Raw genomic sequence first — 22,023 nt, 5'->3', positions numbered from 1 at the left:
GTTGTCGTGTGTGGCCCCTATGAAGACGCTTTACAGACTGTTGCGCTGTCCTAGAAAAACAGTAATGGATCTGTCTCGTCGTTGGCCTCGAAAACCATGCGCTGGTTATTAGTTGATGTCGACAACATTAAATCACCAGTAGTGTAGCTGTGATTCCGTGAAGCTTCTGAGGACTCTATTTTGATGGCGCGTTTGCTGATAGCGACTCTCATATTGCTATCGATTTTAGTAAAGGAGATCGCCAAGTGCTGCATTTTACTCCAGAAGCCATTTTCATTCTGCTGTAAGTATTGAGAGAAATCTTCTTCGCCATTGATCTGTGTTTATCTGTGCCCACAGTTCTAGGAAAAATAATTATCATCCAAATAGTGTTGCCCTTTGAGAATGCACATAACAAGGTGTACATCACGCTCAAGTATTTCTCAAAATATAAAAAATGACTTTGAATAATATTTTGATTCACCCCAGAACTCATTAAAAAATGAAATGTACAGTGAATGTGAGCGTGTGCAGTGCATTGGGACTCCGGGAAATAATGTAAATCAGGTAATATCATCGAAGCAATTTAGAGGCTACACGTTTTAATCGGTTTTCCTGTGAGAGCTGCGGCAACATTGCGTTCTTCGTGATGTAAACATTAATTTCCATTTGAAATTCTCATGCAAAGTCCCACCGCAAGACTGTGCCAATCACAGCCATGTTTGTAGTGTTGTCTGGCTTGTGCGAGCTGATTTATCAAGAGTGATTTGTGCATCCACCAGTCCACCTAGAATAAAACGTGTTGAATTATTTATCATAGAACCATTACATCCGATTTCACATTAGCTCAGCTTAAGACAGTGTAATCTACTGAAGCGGCCGATGGTGTGATTGAGGACACTCGTATTGACCGTGGTAGTAGAGCTGATTGCATGCTTGTAGGTTCGGTCTAAATTGCCTCTCGGTTCAAAGGCCTCGTTTTGCCCGAACATATATATTGGCAATCATCAACGGTAGGGAATATATAGATGTCTGCTTGGAATACCTGATGGAAAATGCACGTGGGCCGAGAGGGTTGAATATGAAATGCAATCAGGCGAGTTCACTACCAGCCCGCTGTTTAGGGGGCCTTCGCTAGATTGGATCAGTGTGCGGAATTGATTGGCCTCATCCCAGGGCTCAAGGTTGTGTTGATTGATAGATGTGATGCGCCCGGGTCTTGTGGTCATGTCTTAGATAATACTTGTGATGAATAGGGTGTTATGGCAATGGCTTCCTCTGCTCACCTAGCAAATTATGCATGGTGATTTAGCACAGCCAGGCAGAAAGGTGTCACGAAAATTGGGACTGATTTTGACCTACGTAGGAGATGTTTTAACCTAGCCCTTAACATATGCACATAGCTTGACGTCTATACACCATCTGGATCCAAAAAGCCTGGTTCTGCATTGGCGGGCATCAGAAGTAGCTGTGTGTTCTGATGAAATGACATTTTTGTGAGCAACGTATATTGAGTATAGTAGACTTGTGCACGTCACAGCTCAGAATAGTCCCTAGCGAAAGGACCTGCGTATGCACACAGCTTCTGAAATGTTCCTAAGGTCTTTGCGTCACCTAGTCATGAACAGGCCAGCACTATAATTGCTGTAAAAACGCTATTGAATAGCCAAAGTTTAGATTGATAACTAGGCTGTCACCTTTGTTAAGGCCAAAACCTTTTAACCGACATGAATGAGTTGAAGTCTTTTGTGAGGATTTTTCAAGAACTCGAATTTAATTATTATAATTTATACAAAAATGCTACCTTTGGGCCTTTAGCTTAACTAAATGCTTTTCCCTGAAGAAGATGAATGATTGGCACCTTTTTTCAAGAAAAATTAAAATATGATTTTTGTATGCTCTAAAGCCCTGCACTCTTTCTTCTTTCTAATGCAGTGCCATTGTTAGTAGAGACTTGTACAAAACCACTCATACGGCTGTAATATAGCACATTGTCCCATAAAATTGGAGTAAAACAGATGTAAAGGTGTCTGCAGAATCATTTCATAAATAGTGTCTCAGCACTCACAGTCTCAATATGGTTTTATAGCAGGCAGTTACCCAGTTATGTGCTGTATTCTGCTTACAAAGGCACAAAAGACCATGAACATGATTGTGTTGTGTAAAATGACAGTGCAGCCTTCAGTGTGTGAAAAGAGTATAAGATACTGAACATCAAAACATCAAACTGCACTATTCAATACGTTACTCTACAGTACTCTATTCAAAACATCCTTTTCAGTAAGAGTTCTTGTTTGGGGTTGGGTGGGGGTGTCAATTCTATTCTATTCTATTCTATTCTATTCAAAACATCTTTTTTCAGAGTTCTTAGTTTGGGGTTGGTCGGGGGTGTCTATTCTATTCTACTCTACTGTACTCTATTCTAATATGCTATACGCTACTCTATGCTACTCTGTTCAAAACATCCTTTTCCGTAAGAGTTCTTTTTTGGGGTGGGGTGGGGGTGTCTATTCTATTCTATTCTATTCTATTCTATTCTATTCAAAACATCCTTTTCAGAGTTCTTTTTTGGGGTTTGCCAGGGGGTATATATTCTATTCTGTTCTATTCTATTCTATTCTGCGCTACTCTATACAAAACATCCTTTTCAGTAAGAATTCTTTTTTGGGGTGGGGCGGGGGTGTCTATTCTATTCTACTCTACTCTTCTCTTCTCTAGTCTACTCTATTCAAAACATCCTTTTCAGAGTTCTTTTTTGGGGGTTGGTCAGGGGGTGTCTATTCTACTCTATTCTACTCTACTACTACGACTACTCTACTCTTTTCTATTCTATTCTATTCTATTCTATTCTACTCTATTCTATTATTTTCCTATTCTACTCTACTCTATTCTATTCAAAACATCCTTTTCAGTAAGAGTTCTTTTTTGGGGGGTTGAGTTGGGGGTGTATATTCTATTCTATTCTATTCTATTCTATTCTATTCTATTCTATTCTATTCTATTCTGTTCTATTCTACTCTGCTTCTATTCCGTTCTACTCTACTGTACTCTACTCTACTGTATTCTATTCAAAACATCCTTTTCAGTAAGAGTTCTTTTTTGGGGGGTTGGGCGGGGAGTTTCTATTCTATTCTATTCTATTCTATTCTATTCTATTCTATTGCTTACAATTCATTCTAAGTTAAGTTTCTGGGAGTTTGTTTGTTATTGTACATTGTTTTTCTCTTCTAGGCTCCTTCATGATGGTGAATGCTTCGGGTCGTGCATCAGGCCAGAAGGCGCACCTGCTTCTCCCCACACTAAAAGAGAATGACACCCACTGCATAGACTTCCACTACTCTTTGTCCAGCCGGGATGGGACGAGTCCCGGAACCCTCAATGTCTACATAAAAGTGGATGGTGGACCGCAGGGGAATCCCATCTGGAATGCCTCAGCACCCGTCACTGAAGGCTGGGTGAAAGCTGAACTGGCCATCAGCACCTTTTGGCCCAACTCCTATCAGGTAAGCATGACGCTAACAATGCCAAAGTCATGGGTTTCAGAGAATCTGCATATGTAAACCTATCTTTAAAGGAATCTTTTTTTATATATAAAACAAATGTATTGACACTTATGCACTTACAATGGAAGTGAAGTAAATGATGGCTCTTCTCTCTTGGTCATGATTAGCAAGACAGCTAGCTTTTTTTTTTTTTTAGCAGAATGTGCCCCATAGCAGGCACAGAACAGCAGCTAAATGTACTGCAAATTTTGTCCCCTTGGCCACTGAAATCGACTAAAGTTTATTTTCTGCCTTATATTCATGGTGAATGGCTCCAATTGAACTGCAGAGAGGGGCAGTAGATTGCTCTCTACTCCAATTACCACTGCAATCACTGTCCCCTAATCTCACCCACAAATGGCCCTGGTGAATAAGCTTTTAGCTGTTAATTTTAGATCTGTCTTTTTGCTTATTACCTCTCACTCTCACCCCTTCCTTCTTTTTCTCTTTATACCCAGATCTCTCTCTCTCTCTCTGCCTCTTATTCTCTTCTTTCTTTCTGTCTATAGATTCAACCGTCAATTTGTGGATTGAAATACCCTCATAAGATTAGCAATGTAATTGAATTAACTAATGAGAAGAGCAAATATTTAGCCTGTGCTGGGAATACTGAACTTATCTTGGCAAACAGCAGACTAATATTTGCTAAAGGCAATATTTGCTGAGGGCATCTATTTGATCAGCAGGCAATATCAGAGCTTTGGTGCATGTGTGTGTGTGTATTTGTGCTTTTGGGGTGAATCTCTCAAAAACATTTGCAAGTAAATATAATCAATAAGTATATATAACAATAATATACATTTATTTATTTAGTATATTGGTAGTAATTGCATGTTATAAATATTATAATTTTGATTTCAATTTCTTTTTTAAAATGTAAGATTTTTATAATAAAAATTGCATTTTATGATTTATAATAAAATATTAAAATTATATTTTATATTTCTTATTTTGTTGAAATATGACCCAGACATGTTCTCGACAAAAACTGTGAGATTCACACTCTTTGTGCTTGTTCCCAGTTTGTGTTCACCAAACGGCATTTAAAGTTTTTCAAAGCACTCGCTTCTCTTGCTGAGTTGAACTTAATAAATTGCATGCTTAATATCGAGAACTAATATCTACTAGAAAATCTGCCCCTGGGAGCATAAACTATACCGAAAAATATCCCACTAAGAGTTTGATTAGAGCAACGAATTTGCCAGATAAGTGGCCAATTTTGCCAAAACGAATCTCTGGGTTAATTGACTTGTTTCCTGCCGTGATACATTTTAAATAGTAGGGTGCCACTTTCAACGTGACAGTGTTTAAAGGGTAAAGTTTTATGATATGCAAAAGGAAAAAAGGCAAATGAATTCTGTCTCTTTTTGAACTTGTGATGGTACATTTTAAAAAAGCAGGTCTTTTTCCCATGTCATGACAATTTTAAAGATCATTTGAGTCTGCCATAATGTGAGTAAATTATGAATGCAGCAATGTCCTTGAGTAGGAGCAAGGCTGATAAAATTACAATGCAAAGGGTTTGCTCATTCAAAATTGAAAATACTGTCATTATTTGCTCAACCTCATGTCGTTCTAAACAGGTATGACTTTCTTGAGATTGGATACTCACACTTCTCTCTTGTAAAGTTGGGATTTGAGAACCAATCTAAATAACAACACAAAGCTATAGCAACTGAAAGTAGTTTCCACAACATTTCTGATCTGAAAGGTGAAATTCTCTGGTTGTGGTTTCAGTCTCTACAGTTTCATCCTGAATAACATGGTGAGAATTGAATCTGGGCAAGTAGATTCAGTCTCTTGACTGGTCACAGTGAGGCCTTTTTGGAAAGCCAGGGACTCGAGTGCATCCTGTGTCCAGGTTTTGGCATTCTAGTGCCAGCGTTTGGCAGCACTGAGAGAGAGGGTATTGTTCAGACCACACATGTCTTCACCACATGGCATGTACAGTATGCCATGCAAACCATGCCAGTCCCATATGTGTGTGCTCGAGACTTTCAGTGCAGATTATCAGATTATTGAACGTTTTATGGTTTGTTGTACTCTGATTGGCTGTCAATATTTTAATCATTAATTCTGAAAGTGATTCCAATGATATCATTCCTCTGTGCCATTATCATTATAGTTGGCGTCCTTGGTGTGAACACGGGCCAGTTGCATAAAACATAGCAGCTAAATTAAGACTAGGCTGGCCAACTAGCAATTATTCACTCTTACTTTTCAGATTCAAATCAGACCAATCTACCTTTTTATGTAACTGACTTAATGTTATGACCAGCTTGAAGGAAAAATTATGTGACTAACTTGTAAAACTAGTCTAAGCAGTTTATGCTAGCACTTTGAATATTTTCAATCCTTTTCTTGCTCGAAATAAATAGACCATCTCAGTTCAGTCTGAAACAAGCTGACTTGATTTAAACGCTTGGTTTCCTCTCCCCTCTTCTCTCATTTAGGTTATTTTTGAGGCAGTATCTGTACAAGGGCATCCTGGGTTCATCGCAGTGGATGAGATACACGTTTTGGCCCACCCTTGCCGTGAGTACACACACACACACACACACACAGAGCGCCTGCTTACTTTCACAGTCTTGGCTACGCTGTAGGAGTTCAGTCTGTCAACTACTGTGAAAAGCACTTCATGTGGATCGAGGGTTGAACAGAGATGGAAAAGGCCAGCAAACAAGCAAGTCTGTGGATGAGAGAGAGAGAGAGGGAGACAGATTGCAGAGCTGAGTGCTCAGACTTCAGGCCCCATCATTCTTGTTGTGACAGGAGAACTTTAGCCTTTGACTTCCATTGTCTTAGATCTCTCTGTCACTAATGCAGGGCCATCAGTGCCAGTGAGGAAATTAGGTTAATTCGTATTAAAGAAGTCAAAATGACCCCTGGTCTTATTGTGCATGATTGATTATTGCACGTTATTCCAGAAAAAAAATTTGACTTGATGATAATTTTTTCAAAAGCATTTTTTTCATGTTGAAAATTATGTCCGATTACAGAAGTAAAATGGGTTGCGAAAAGCATATCGTGCCTTCAGTCAGATGACCTATTGCATTCAGAGGCCGCATCCTTCAAAGTACGTGGACTTCGAAGGCATGGACACAGCTATTGGTCGAATCAATTGTTGTTAAATGGGGCGGTCTAGCCTATAAAAGATTGCTCTTGTTGCCTAGCAATTGTGATGAACTGTTGACGAGTTCCAGTAATGTTTGTACTGGACTTTTTTGAAAGTTATGTTCAACTCTCTGAAAAAACAAAACAGGGTTCACAACATGTCTAAATATGTTCACCTTGATCCATTTATGTACATAGTAAAGAGTATAAACTATCTATAAAATTGTCTCTTAATAAGATATGTCAACATTTGAAAGTATTTGTGAAGTAAGCTGAAACCCAATACTTATTTAGAAGCGTAATCCAGCATTTTCTCTCTAAAAAATCCAGTCGTCACCAGTTCACAATGAATCTTGGGCCAGGCTAGGCTTTAAAGTGGCTCCACTCTTTCTATATATTATGGCCCGGTAAATGGACGCAGTTGCAGGCTCAATTCGAAGGAGCCTTAGATTTGGGACAGCCTTCGTAGCATTGCTGCGATTCATACAGCCTTTGAATGCAATGTATATTGCACATTATGCAGTAAGCTAGTATTTTATTTTACACAACCAGAATTTTCAAGAAATGTATTAAGAACTTTTTTGAAAAGGCACAAATATATATTTTATCTTGTGCCATAATAATATGTGTGGGTAATTTTAAGATTTCATCATTAAATCGTAATGCTTTCCACCTGTTATAGCAGAGATAGTAAAAAAAGAAATCCATATTCTGAATTACTTTAATTGAAAAGGATATTTTCAATATTGCAGTATTGCTTTTGTGCGGAATGCTTACTGTACATTCACAGATAATAAAGCTGGCAGGAAGAGTGGGTGGAGACTGCTGTAGTGAGTTCAGCTAGTGCTGTTAAATGACAAATGGCACCTGTAAAGGCCCCAGTATACTTCAAACAAAGTTCTTTTTCATTCTTCGTTTAGAGGTAAGACGAAGTTCGAAATGCGTGACCAGCGATGTACTCTAAACGAACATCTGACGCCGCCCACACTGCTGAGAGCGACGGTTAGATGAATATGTATTATGTGATGTGCACTTTCTTCTCAGTAACAAAATAAACACAACAAAAATGAGAAAACAGCAAGCATTTATTATAGAAAGCATAAGAAAAGCGTCTGATTATAACAGCATGGTATGTTAGCACGAGCTCTGCAAATTAGCACTCCAGTCACGTTTATTTATATAGTACTTATTCTATAGATTGCTTAAAATCAAGCAGCTTTACAGTATCAAACATGAAAAACAGTGTTAGTGCCTAATTTTTTTACAAGCACAACTTCATTTTGTACTATAAAGCGCCTATCCAGTGTGTTCATGTTTTCACCCGCGGAGCTCTTACCTCTTATCGAAATGAGTCAAAGACTCGTCCCACGCGAGTGAAGGCGGAGCCTCGGCGCACACCTCCTATTACATTATCGTCACTGACCAATGGTAGTACGAAGGTGTTTTGCTGCTGGAGCGAACTTTTCCTGAAAGTTCGCTTTGGCAAGCCGTTTCGAACTTCCAAAAAGAACACAAAACGAACTTCGTTTTGGCCTGATTTTGTTCGAAATGACGTCACATCAGTTCGTTCTTTGATTTCGTTTGAAGTATACCGGGGCCTTAAACCTCTATGCACCTGTACATGCAAAGGAGAGAATGTCTATTGCAAATATTATTGAGTACAATGCAAGCCTTATTAAATTTCTTGTTTTCAGATGGTGATTCTAAATGTACAATCAGAAAAAAACAGCCAGAAGCCATGTTTAAAACATATACAAGAGCTCAAAAGAGCATTTGGACACTTAAAAAAACAGAATGTCATTTCATTAGATATTATAAAAGATGCCTGTTTTGATATTTTGTAAGGAAAGATAGCACAAGTACACTTTATAAGCTAAACATTTGACAAAAAGATGTTTGTTAGGTTCGAAATGATAAAATCATATGCCAAAAACAGTATTCTAATCAAAATTAAAAAGTTTTTGAATACTTTGTTATTATCAAATGTTAGTGGAACATGTTCGTTGTTCATTGCTGTTTTAGAGTTGCTGTCTGTGTGGGTTTTTTTCATTTGCATGGGTGCTATATGATGTTTTTTGAAGGTAAATGTGTTTTGTTTAATAGGCAAGACACCACATTTTCTGCGGCTGCAGAATGTTGAGGTGAATGTGGGACAGAATGCAACCTTCCAGTGTATTGCTGGAGGCAAATGGTCACAACATGACAAACTCTGGCTACAGGTGAGTTATGCACACAACCTCACATACATATTATCCTACACAAAGCAACAACAACAGACCTATAGAAACATTCATAGACACACCAAACCTGGTTTGATTATACATGCTCAACATGTTTGTTTTTTTAAATCTCTAAGCATCTCTATTATGTGTGTGCGTGTATCATTCACACCATTTGCATTGGGAGGTTTTGAACCTTGGTCTCGAGACACATCGCTTGAGGAAACTTAATAACTTGTTGGAGATTTTTGTCAGCAAGATTTCTAAGCCCGTGTCAGTGTCCATGAAGTCTTGGATAAAATTACTTTTTCCCTTGGCTGGAGACTATAAGCCTCCATCAATCCTGTCCTACAGCTCTGAGACATGAAGATATAACACCAGTTCACACTGTGTTTTGAGAGTTTGTGCCTCTGTCTTGATGTGACACTATGGACCATCTTATAAAATATCATTATGTGTGCTTATTATCAGGTGTTGCAAGAATGATTATTTTCCTGTCTTTCAGCAATGGAACGGTAAAGACACGTCTCTCATGGTAACCCGAGTGGTGAACCATCGACGATTCTCCGCCACCGTTAGCGTAACGGACACGTCACAGCGGAGCACCAGCCGTTACCGCTGCGTGATTCGTTCCGATGGAGGATCTGGAGTGTCCAACTATGCTGAGCTGAGCGTCAAAGGTGCGTATGGACACCTGAATGCATGTATGCCAATGGTTCTAAAGGATTTGTCCTTTCCAAACGGTCATTGGGAATTTGTAATAATAATCCAATTACTTTTGGGCCAATGAAATTGTCTTCTTTTCATGTAGTATTTGATAAGCTCTTCAATAGTCAAAAACAATTTTCATCAGTCTGGCTGATACTTGGCCACATTAAAATCTACTCAATTCTGTTGGCTGACAGGCAGTATCTAAGACAAGAGCCATCCTCCTCATGTTGATTAGCCAATCACAGCAAAGGAAAAAGAAGGTTTGTTGGCTAGTTTTTTGGCTATATTTTAAAAAACAGTGCAAATGTTAATAAAAAATCTATATATTTAATAATTGTATAGTTTTTTTTTAATATTAATATTAAATGAAATGAATATTTAATAACAAATTTATATTACATTTTTATAAATAACTTTTGCACTGTAATAGTATGTTTTAAATATAACCAAACAACTATTATTATTAATATTAATAATATTCATATGTTTTATATACATTATATATTTAAAATAAAATATAGCAATAACAGTTTACTATTATTATTGTACAGTGTAATTTATCATTTTTATCAAGCTTAAGTTTGAAGTAAAATCAAAGTTATTTTGATTTAGTTTAGCATTTGTTCATTGATCTTCTTGACCATTTTAATTGCTTTACTCAAGCTGAAATAATTAAATGAAAACAAGGACTTTGCTATAATGATGCAAATATATTTACATTTATGTTCTGCATTCTTGCCTGTTGCCTGAAAACGTATATGTATGCAGGAAGTTTACTTTGATTTTATGCAAATTACTGTAACTCACATTTCATAAATGTGGCCTATTGTTCAGGGACATTGGCTTTCAAAGGTGTGCACGTTGAGAGATGCTCACCAAAACATGCACACATACACACACACACACACACACACACACACACACACACACACACACACACAAACCCACAGCCCACAAAATAGCACTTATGACTGGCTTCAACCATCAGCAGCAGGATTCCTCCTGAATTGTTACCCACAGAGTGTTCATTATTTCAGCTAGCATTGCTAACGACTAGTACAGAGGCCTTGATTCTCTCTGTTTCTTAAGATAATGGGGTAGAGCCTCAGCTTCACTACAGAGACATTGTACCACTTAAGCAGAGATAACAAAAACTGTTGGTCCATTTCTGCAAGGCTTGTTAGCGTGTGGCTGTGGTCACTGGATTTGAGAGAAGTGCTAGCATCTGTTTGGCTGTAGCTGTGCTGTGTGTGATTAGCATAGCCAAAAACACCTTTAGTGGTGCTTTTTTACCCCTGATAAGCTTTGCCTGGGAATCAAGAATGTCTACCCATATGGCACTTGGAAAGAAAAATGAGAAATAGTTAAAATCCAACAGTTTCTCCCTGCTGTTTTTGCAAAAAGACAAGATTAAACCCTTTAATCCCTGCAGAGACATCAGTGCTAACTGTCCTATGTAAAGTGCATTTGTAGCATACAATTTGTTCATTTTGAATTTAGACAGATAGGCAATATATTAACTTTTTTCAAAGTTTCAATGTTTTTTTTTTTTTCAAATGAACGTTCCAGCACTGTTAAGCATATTTAATAAATCGCATTTATTAGAAATACGCTAAAATTAATCTACCTGTTCGATATTCTTTTAACCTAAACAGAGGATTTTTTTATTATCGTGAAGTCATGCATAAAAAGCCGTCAATATGTTTATTTTATATATCAGTGTCTATTGAAATGCAAAAAAATTAATGTCTATGAATACTAATGAGATGACTAAAAAAAATTATATTTAAGGTAGACTGAGCAATAATTGGTGGATTTAAGATTTAATTGACTAATCATTTAGGGTGAAGTGTGTAATTGGTGTGGCACTAGTCACTAGTGAAATTGCAGAAATAATTAATATTTTCAAATAGGTTTCCCATTAATAGACTACACATCTCCCGTCTCAAACTAGCAACATTGGTTGAACTTCGAGAAGTCATATGACTTCTCTATAACTGTGTGTGTGTGTGTATATATAGTTATAATATAGTAATACTTGTATATTATTATCAAAGCACCATTCAAAAAGACACGAATCTTTGACTCAGACAGTAAAAGTAAGTTTAAGGCCTGACAAACCTGCATTACAGTTGGAACCACACGAGTTCCCAGGTGTACCCAGCATGATAGTGAATCTAAAGCTTCTCTTTGCAGATGATTTAGCATTGCTGTCGCTGCTAGAGTGAACACTGCGGGACAGTTTCAAGTCCTTCTGTATCAAAAAGGAAAATAATAGAAACTTTATCCCAAGAACCAAGTAAAAACTTCAGTCAAACAACAATCATCATCGTTCAATTGCTTATTAATACCTTGAATAGTTTGCATATACTGTTCATAAATTAAATATGTACATTTTAAACTGTATACGTGATGTGATTCATTATTACTATTAGACTATTAAATTAATACTTTTGTTCAGCAAGGATACTTTCATTTGATTACAAGTGGCGGTATCAACATTTATAATGTTACATTTTTTTTTTTTTTTTCAAATAAAAGTTGTTGTTTTTTTTCTTTTGAATTTCTATTCATTAAAGAATACTGAAAAAATAGTTTCCCTCAAAATAATTACACAGCAACTGTTTTTAACATTGATAATAATCAATATTTCTTGAGCAGCAAATCAGCGTATAATATAATATAATATAATATAATATAATATAATATAATATAATATAATATAATATATATATATATATATATATATATTTACATTTTAAAATATATTATGTTTCACAATATTACTGTTTTTACTGCATTTTTTAAATCAGATATACTGTATGCCACCTTGACGGGCATATACTTCTTTCAAGAACATTCAGCATTCTTACTGACCCCAAACTTTTGAACAGTGTTTGATTTATCATTTATAGCTTTCTTGATATGGATTTCAAGTACAAATAGACACAATCTCTTATCATTTTCATCTTATGAAGCTATATTTATAAAGTACAGTAGAGTTATCTATTGAGCATTTGCAAGTATGCTAGTAAGTTCAACATAATATTATCTTGTGATACAATGTGAGGAATGCAGGTAAACTATTTTCAAGGCTGTTGTTAAATGTGTTATTTCAAGTGTTTAAGCGGTGACTGCTTGAATTCCAAATTTAATTAAAGATCACTAATATGTAAATGAACGGTCAGCTACACCAAATTAGGGATGTGCAAAATTACACATTTTTGAAATTGATACATCCCCTTAATCATAGTAAAATGGATTTGTTAATTTGTTGGGTTTTTTGTTGTTGTTGTTGTTGTCTTTACAAAATTCAAATTCATCATCACCCGTTTGTTTCTACGTAAAATGTATTTGTAGCACAGAATTTTTAAAGTTTGAATTTAGACTGATGCGTACAGTATCCACCCCCCTCCCCCAATTTTCAAAGTCAAACAATGTGCGTGTCGAGGATATCTGTGTTAAATTAACGCTTCAGCACTGATTAGCATTTTATATAAATCTTATTTATTAGAAATATGCTTAAATGAATCTATCAATTTAATATTCAGTGAACCTAAACAAAGAAACCCAAACAGGGTTCTTTTTCTTGGGCACAAAATCAATTTTAAACCTCTTAACTATGGTAAAAATTATTTATTTTTACTTCTAATGGGTTATTGATTTTATGAAATGGTTGCAACAACATGGAATACGATGACCATGTTCATTAAATAACTATTATTATTAATTATAATTACGATAAACAATTTTTCTACCAAGTAATATACAGTAGTTCAGTATGTTAAATTGTATATTGATTTTGCGTATTATCATTTACATATTGGCTATTTTCTGTAACTCAACTCAACAATACAGTAATAGTCAATATTTGTAGTATTAGTATGTGTCTGATTAACATGCCAAATATAGAAGCTAACAGAGGTGTCACTTATAGTGGCTGCATGATTTCTCGAGCGGCATGTTTGTTGCTTACTTTGCCAGCGATCACTGCCATCTGGCCTTGCCGAGCATGTCCTGGGAGGGGTGTTTCGCGATGGGGCAATATCCCTCAGGCTGTGAGCGCCTCAGGTGTTTAGAGGTTCCAGTGTCTTCCTGGGAATTCAGAGGTGTGTGGATGTGTCTGGATATGTGTGTGATTAGGGGAGCCAGCAGAGGGGTGATGTACAACATCATTTCCCTGGGGAAATGAATAGAGTGCAAGGCAATATGCTGCACAGCACAGGCATGCTAAATGAAATATGCATTAATTAATGCATGCAGTGCCAGGGATTCAGTCCAGGGGGAGGGGGTGGCAGCAGCGTGTATGGCATGAGTGGCACCGTTCCAGCCAGACACTGACAATTAATAAAGAGAACTTGCTGGGGGCATAACTTTTCATGTTAGCTGAGCTCGAAAGGCCAAAAGCTTGAGCCGCTATAGCTGAAGAAATGCAGACGCCTAAGAGATAAATTTACTGGAGAAGTAAAATCATGCCTGATTAAGTACCTCAGACCTTGTTGGCCAATTTATTTATTTTTTTTTCTTCTTGTTTTTTAGCATGAACATCACAACATTTGCTAAATTATTCTGGTTGTTGTTTTTCTTTTTGAGAAAAAAAATTGCACTACCTGTTTAAAAGTTTGAGGTCGATAAGATTTATATAAAAAAAATAAATAAATAAAAGATGTCTCTTATGCTCACAATGGCTCCATTTATTTGATCAAAAATATGGTAAAAACAGTAATAATGTGAAATATGATTATAATTTATAGTATCTGTTTTTAAAATATAATTTATTATTTGATGGCAAAGATAATTTTCATACCCCAGTCTTCTGTGTCACATGATCCTCCAAAAATCATTCTAATATGCTGATTTTATGCTTTCTTAAAGGTATAGTTCACCCAAAAATGAAAATTTACTCACCCCCAGGCCATCCAAGATGTAGGTGTGTGTTTTTTTTTTTCTTCAGTAGAACAGTAAAGAAGATTTTTAGCTGAAACCGTGGCCCTTGGTGATTCAACAGAAACAGAATGAATACCCGTGGCTCCAGATGATACATTGAGGTCTTATGAAGTAAAATGATCAGCCTGTGCAAGAAACTGGACATTATTTACAGCATTATTTGTGCAGTTTCTTACACAGACTGACTGTTTTGCTTCATAAGACCTCAATATATCATCAGGAGCCACTGGTATTCATTTTGTTTTGCCTTTGTATACTTTATTTACTCTTAAAGTGACAGTATCCATTGACTTGCATTATATAAATCACCAAGGACCATGGTTTCAGCTAAAAATCTTCTTTACAGTTCTACTGAAGAAAAAAAGATACATACATATTGGATAGCCTGAGGGTGAGTAAATTAACAGTAAATTAAGAGCAAATTAACATTTCTGTGGGAATTTTGTTGAGTTTTTTTTTTTTTTTTTTTTTTGATGATTAGAAAGTGATGAATTCACAAGAATCTTAACACAGCTCATTTTTAATGTGCATTAACACATCAATCAAGTTTCAAAAAGCAGGGAAACACCATAAAATACTAAGGAACATTGTGGATGAGTTGGATAACTGGTTAAGCAACTGACAGAAAAAGAGAGAGAGAAAGATTGTGTGTAAATACGAGGAAGTGTGCTCAGTTTTGGATAGGTGCCTGAACTGTAAGTACCGGCCATTGCATTCTCAATCCTCCAGAAAGGTGTCAGCCACTGAATGTATGAGTGTGTTTGGAGGCTGAGGGAACGCGGGGGAGTAACACACACTGAGAGAGATTAAAACGGTGAGTTTTATAAATGGGGTGCTCACAGAGGGGTGCAGGGGTCATTAATAACCACCGGCTGATGGCAAGGAGAGAGAGATAGAGAGAAAGACAGACAGAGAGGTGGTAGTAATTGTGATATGAGGGTATGTTGCTGCTGGTGACCATGGAGAAAGTCCCATTATTTGTCATTTTCTTCTCATATTGCTGTTTTATTCTTGTTTGCTTTGGCTCTCTTGGGATTTTCTTTGTAAATATGTTTCCCTTATGCATGCATGTGTCCCCCCTGATTGCTTTCTCAGCCACAGTAACAGTTTATTGCTCACAGTTTGCTCTTTCATAGCTCAGGAGTTTTAATGAGTTCACAATTATGTTTTATTAGAGTACTTGGAATGCAGTGGTGTAAATATTCTTCAAACAATCTTGTTAGGTTGTTCTAAACTCCTAACCTTAATATTAAACTTATGCAACTAATTGAGCCTGAATCTTTTGACATACGAATGAATGAATGAGGCATTTACATTGGTCTTCTTTCTAACACTTATTTGCATACTGAATTGTGATTGGTTTGACATTCTTGCATAATGATGAGGCTTCCTTTATATTTATATATATATATGCAAATGTAGTTTAATTATTAGCTTTTTCTTGAGCTGCTTTTCCACCATCGGCTGAATGGTTCTTATTGCGTAACCGTTCCATTCCGTGCCGATCCGGGCCAGCTGGTACGGTTACGGTTTCATTTTCCACTTTGGGGCTGATAACGGCTGCTCTTTGGAGTGTAATATAAAAGCGTCAGTTGTTGCCTTGGCAACGCAACAGTTTACTGATGATATGAGATATAAATAATGACTGGGTTATGGAGGATGATCATATATTACTCTTGTTAAAAGAAAAAAAATATTAGGAGCTGTCACAGAAACTGTTCAATACGTGATAAAACTACTTTTATCCTACATGTTACTTTATAAAATAATATTAATAACAATCTTAATGACTTTATTTTGTAATCATACATACGTGCCAGCTTAGTTTCATCGATTGTATAATTGGTTTGTCATGCTTAATATGTGTTCATAATCATTAAATACTATAACGAAAACTGCAAACAAAAATAAACACATTAACAAGTGTGCAATATTTCATATAGCTATTTATTAGTTTTAATAAAGTTATTTTTAGTTTGTTAGAATCTCACAGATGACGTGGTTGTTGAGTGCCCTCAGGCGACCGTTATGATTACGTTAGAATGAATAAGCCTCCTACAGATGATTTACGAATATTTTTAAGTCAAGTTGCTGTTTTCATACTTCTGTAATATTTTTCAGTCAATATTAAATTAAGGAAAGAACTATGAGTTTCAGTTTGTGGTGTATATTTGTAGGTTTTATAGGTTTGCAAAATAATTTGAATGTAAAGTAATTAGTAATCTGATTACTTTTTACATGCAGTAATCAGTAATGTAATCAAATTACAATTTTAATGTAGTAATTTGTAATTTGTAGTGGATTACTTTTTTTGAGTAACTTACCCAACACTGATGGTGACGTCACTTCACGGATTCTACCAGCACAGTTCAGCACAGTTAGACAACCGTGCCGAGAATTCTGTTGAAACACAACTGGAACTGTTCCTTACCATTCTAAGAACTGTTCGGCCCGATGGTGGAAAAGAGGCTTTAGATGTTTCTCCTAAAGTTAATTTAGACAAATAAATATAGAGACAAATGAGATAATCATTGTGTACACAGCTATAAAATGAATGTGGATAGCAAGTCAGATCTGAAGGATGTTATGAGAAATGTTGACAAGTTCATACTGGCCATATGCACACTGTAACGATTCAGGAGTGACAACCGCATTAAATAAGGAGTGAATCCCCTAAATTTTTGTTCTGTGTGTGTACAGAACATGACTCACTCCTGAAAATTGCAATGATTGACAGCATGGTAACCATAGCAACATTCTGGCATCTCATGTGTTTGTTATCCGCTATTTTTGATGGCAACCAAAGACTCATCATGTTCCGCAATTTTTACTAAACCACCGTCTACCGAGACGTCGTGTTTTGTTAATGTTTGTAAGGTTGCTTTGCAGAGCACGCTCTTGAAATGTTGCCATGTCCACTTTATTATAAGTGTTTTTGGGCTTTGGGTTTGGTTCGTAAAGCGATCAGGTTTGCGGAGATAGTAAAATGGACAGGTGCGGGTTGCAATATTTTGGTCTTGTTTTGAATATAACGCATTTTGATTTATCTCAGTTTATTACGGGCTAATTCTTATTCGCTGTCTTATTTTTCTAGCAAGATCTGGCAACACAAATGAGTCAAGGATCGTACCACTTTCCCTGTGGTTTTCTTGCAGTGTGCACATACCGAAGAGAGACACATCTCTGATTCGGGTTTAAATACGTCATCTGTTCAGTCCGATTCTGTACACACTGCGTAGAAGTTTTTTACTGTAAATGTGTTTGTCACTCCCTGCATTTTTCAGTAGTTAATACGGTTGTAAAATGCGTTTGTCACTCCTGTACATTTCTGAACTGTGTGTGTACACAATGGGACTAAAGCACTGAAAGATGAACTGACAACAGAATTTACCTGGCCACTGAGATCTGTTTTTCTTTGGCTTTCTTTGGCAAATTTGAACACATTCTGAGACGTTATTGAGATCTCTTATGAAATTCCAGAAGACAAACATAAGCAGATGATTACTTTTTTCAGTAGGAAAAAGTAGACCTCTCAATTTGCTCTCTATTTAATCTCTTTTAGTCAATGAGAAACAATTGAGATGTCTTTTGTGATTTATCTTTCCTGTGGGCAGCACTATCCTGTCATTATTCTTAGTTTCTGTCTCAGACACATTTCGACATACAATAATTTTCATCTGCCTGCATTATCATCTTTATTTTCTTTTTTCTCTTCCGTTTCTGTTTTCTTTATCTCTACTCCAAGCCTATGTGGTGTCAAACCTCTCCCGTTTTTCATATTTAATGTATGCTAATCTGTGTTAAGTAATATTCTTTCTGACAGTCGCTTTTCACTCTCTCATGTCCTCTCACAATCTCACCCTGATGCAATTTTAACCCAAAACCCTCTGTGCCTTATTAGCCCATTTATACACATTTGCATCACAGTGTCAGAGGGTGAGAGATGTGGGAGAAATAAAAGTTTTAGTTCATTCTAGGAGAAAGTATGCACAGGTACTTTTTAATCATTTGCACAGGTTATTAAAAAAATCAGTGGGTTAAATTGGGATTTTGGAGGGAACCGTTTTATCTGGTTCATCATAGATATAAAATGAACTGACTGACTGAATTGAGTATTCTAATGTAGATATAACCTCCACTTCTTGAATTTTCACCCTCTCTCATTGAATCCCGGGCCTATGCGCTGTAACCTCACGATGTGCGCTAGGCTAGTTAATATGCAGGTCTTGGTGTCCCCATGGTTCATGAAACCCCTCTCTGCCTCTGACAAGACAGGAGCCCCGCAGGGCCCTCCACACCACACTCTCCCCACAGACTCACATCAGCAGAATAATAGCAAGGTCTGTCCAGTATGGCCTTATTGATATGCCACTGGTCAGCACTGGACCTTTCATGTGAGGGTGAATGAAAGAGAATAATATAGTGTTGATATAGCTAATGGATTCATAGACAGAGGGATGGCCTCGGGTAGAGGTGCTAATGACAGGTGACAGCTGTAATCTGGGACTGTACTCCAGGGCGTAATCTGGATCGATTCTCTATAGTCTCTGTTTAGTATGATGTCCGTGTAGTTGATGAAGGACATGTAGGAAATATTAACCTACTGTAAAAGAGTGCAGTAGACTGCAGAATTTTTCTCAGTTCACTTTTAATTTCTGTTTATTGGCAATTAATTAACATTACACAATTATTTTATTTTATATATATATTATTTTATATATATACTGTTAGTGGGTGGGATATATTAGGCAGAAAGTGAACATTTTGTCCTCAAGGTTGATGTGTCTGGGCAAGCGTAAGGATTTGAGGGAGTTTGACAAGGGCCAAATTGTGATGGCTAGACGACTGGGTCAGAGCATCTCCAAAACTGCAGCTGTTGTGGGGTGTTTCCGGTCTGCAGTGGTCAGTATCTATCAAAAGTGGTCCAGGGAAGGAACAGTGGTGAACCGGCGACAGGGTCATGGGCGGCCAAGACTCACTGATGCACGTGGGGAGCGAAGGCTGGCCCGTGTGGTCTGATCCAACAGACGAGCTACTGTAGCTCAAATTGCTCAAGAAGTTAATGCTGGTTCTGATAGAAAGGTGTCAAAATACACAGTGCATCTCAGTTTGTTGTGTATGGGTCTGCATAGCCGCAGACCAGTCAGGGTGCCCATGCTGACCCCGTCCACCCCCAAAAGCGTCAACAGTGGGCACGTGAGCATCAGAACTGGACCACGGAGCAATGGAAGAAGACCTGGTCTGATGAATCACATTTTATTTAATATCATGTTGATGGCCGGGTGCGTGTGCGTCGCTTAACTGGGGAACACATGGCACCATGATGCTCTGGGCAATGTTCTGCTGGGATGTGGATCCATGTGGATGTCACTTTGACACATACCACCTACCTAAGCATTGTTGCAGGCCATGTACACCCTTTCATGGAAACAGTATTCCCTGGTGGCTGTGGCCTCTTTCAGCAGGATAATGCACCCTGCCACAAAGCAAAAATGGTTCAGGAATGGTTTGAGGAGCACAACAACAAGTTTGAGGTGTTGACTTGGCCTCCAAATTCCCCAGATCTCAATCCAATTGAGCATCTGTGCGATGTGCTGAACAAACAAGTCCGATCCATGGAGGCCCCACCTCACAACTTACAGGACTTAAAGGATCTGCTGTAACATCTGGGTGTCAGATACCACAGCACACCTTCAGAGGTCTAGTGGAGGCCATGCCTCGATGGGTCAGGGCTGTTTTGGCAGCAAAAGTGGGACCAACACAATATTAGGAAGGTGGTCATAATGTTATGCCTGATCGGTGTATTTATTTTTTATTTATTTATTTATATATAAATAGACTCGTATTTCAATCAATATTGCAAAGTGGTAATAAAAAGAGCTCAATCTAATTAAAAACCATATATGTGCATTTTTCATGTTTATTAAAATATTACACCATTAGCTAAGTGTCATTCTAATATCAAATTATTGGAATCATTCGAGAGTCACATTTCTTGTGTTCTGCTTTGTGACGTGAGTACTGATTTTCGGCCTGTGTAGAGCGTTCCAAATCAGTTATTTATGAGGTTCCATGTTAGTTTCCTTAGGAGGCAGCTATCTAAGTAGATAGCTCACTAGGTTTTGGAACAGAGCTTGTGTGTGGTTTCAGGATATTGGATAGAAATACAGATTGAGCATGTAGAGTTTCAAAGCAATTCTGTCTGGTCTGTGTGCATTTTTTGAGAGAGGTGTTTATGTGTGTGATGCTGATGCACTGAGTTATCTACACGCAGACAGAGAGAAGTATTAGTGAAGGATTTTGGAAGTCTGTATGTGTGTCCGTAGCCTGCCTGCGAGTGGGCTTCACTACAGAGATGGATTAGAGCGCAGTAATACTACAGCCCAGATAAGCAGGAGCCGAGGAGTTAGCACTTCAAACACTCACAGCCACTTTATTTGTCTGTGTGAATATTTATTTATTTAGTTTGATGCACTGCTCTCCAAGTACCCGGCACTTCAAAGTATACGCCGCATATGTGCATTGAAATACATAGCTCTTTCACAGAATCTCCAAATCATAGGAATACAGTAGTTCCAAAACCTAGTGAGCTGCCTACCTAGACAGCACTTTAAGGCATTGCAGGTGAACTACCGATACAGAGGCTGCAGAGAGAGTATAAGAAATATGAGACGGACCATTTGTAGAAAAATAAATGGGAAGGATCATAACACTCAATACGGCGGCTGTATAAATGTAAGTTACTCCTTTCAGTTAAAAGAGCCCATGTTTTTCTCTAGAACGCACTGGAAGACTAATTTATGACTAATTTATTATACCATTGTTGTTAGATGTTATATTGCTCAACTTAATTTTTTAAATAAAACCGTTTAGGAGATTTTGACCTTTCTTCATGTTGTATTTATATGCATATTACCTAAGTAGAAAATAGCCAAGAAGGCTGCATAGTGAACTGACTCAAATACACAATTATGTGGCTTCTACGATAACGATAATTTCTAACGAAGCATTATGCATATATACTTTATGAATAATGCAATCCCAGAAAGCATTGTGGTAATCTAAGGGTACGTTTACTTGACAGCAATGTACTAAAAATAAAACGATCCCCATTCAGACGGATCCACGAAGACGACTGAAAAACGCTGTATTATATATGCCAGGTCAGTAGTTGGGGATGTCACTTTCATGTTTTTGTTGTTTACACGGAGACAATAACTTATTGTTTTCAATTGTTTTAGTAGATAGTAGTTAAGGTCACCTAATAAAAAGTGGGACACAATTCTTTAGTTAATTTTAGTGAACATTAATGTCAGTTGTCTTCTTCTGCAGTCAGTTTTGTATTTCACGTCTTTGTTTGCATATGTTTCAGGCCTTATGAGGCTCCGTTTCAGTTCTCGGCCTATGAAGGCAGTAGACAGACAGTAAGACAGCTCACTAGGTTTTGGAACAGAGATTTTATGTTTGTGTGTGTGTGTGTGTGTGTGTGTGTGTGTGCATGCGTGATTTAC

The 22,023-nt window shown here is 37.2% G+C and overlaps 1 protein-coding gene across 13 annotated transcripts in view; it reads left to right on the top strand.

Annotated features, from left to right (window-relative positions):
* ptprt (protein tyrosine phosphatase receptor type T) overlaps window positions 1-22,023 on the top strand; it is a 321,273-nt gene that overhangs the window by 124,498 nt on the left and 174,752 nt on the right. For all 13 annotated transcript variants that reach the window (XM_048199084.1, XM_048199081.1, XM_048199083.1 and 10 more), the window contains exons 3-6: window positions 3,211-3,482; window positions 5,975-6,056; window positions 8,739-8,854; window positions 9,360-9,534. In XM_048199084.1, coding sequence (XP_048055041.1) covers window positions 3,211-3,482; window positions 5,975-6,056; window positions 8,739-8,854; window positions 9,360-9,534 — 645 coding nt within the window. The remainder of the gene's footprint in view (window positions 1-3,210; window positions 3,483-5,974; window positions 6,057-8,738; window positions 8,855-9,359; window positions 9,535-22,023) is intronic.

The sequence above is a fragment of the Megalobrama amblycephala genome, linkage group LG8 (assembly GCF_018812025.1).
Source record: "Megalobrama amblycephala isolate DHTTF-2021 linkage group LG8, ASM1881202v1, whole genome shotgun sequence".
Lineage (NCBI taxonomy): Eukaryota > Metazoa > Chordata > Actinopteri > Cypriniformes > Xenocyprididae > Megalobrama > Megalobrama amblycephala.
This window is presented reverse-complemented; position numbering and strand designations above follow the sequence as displayed.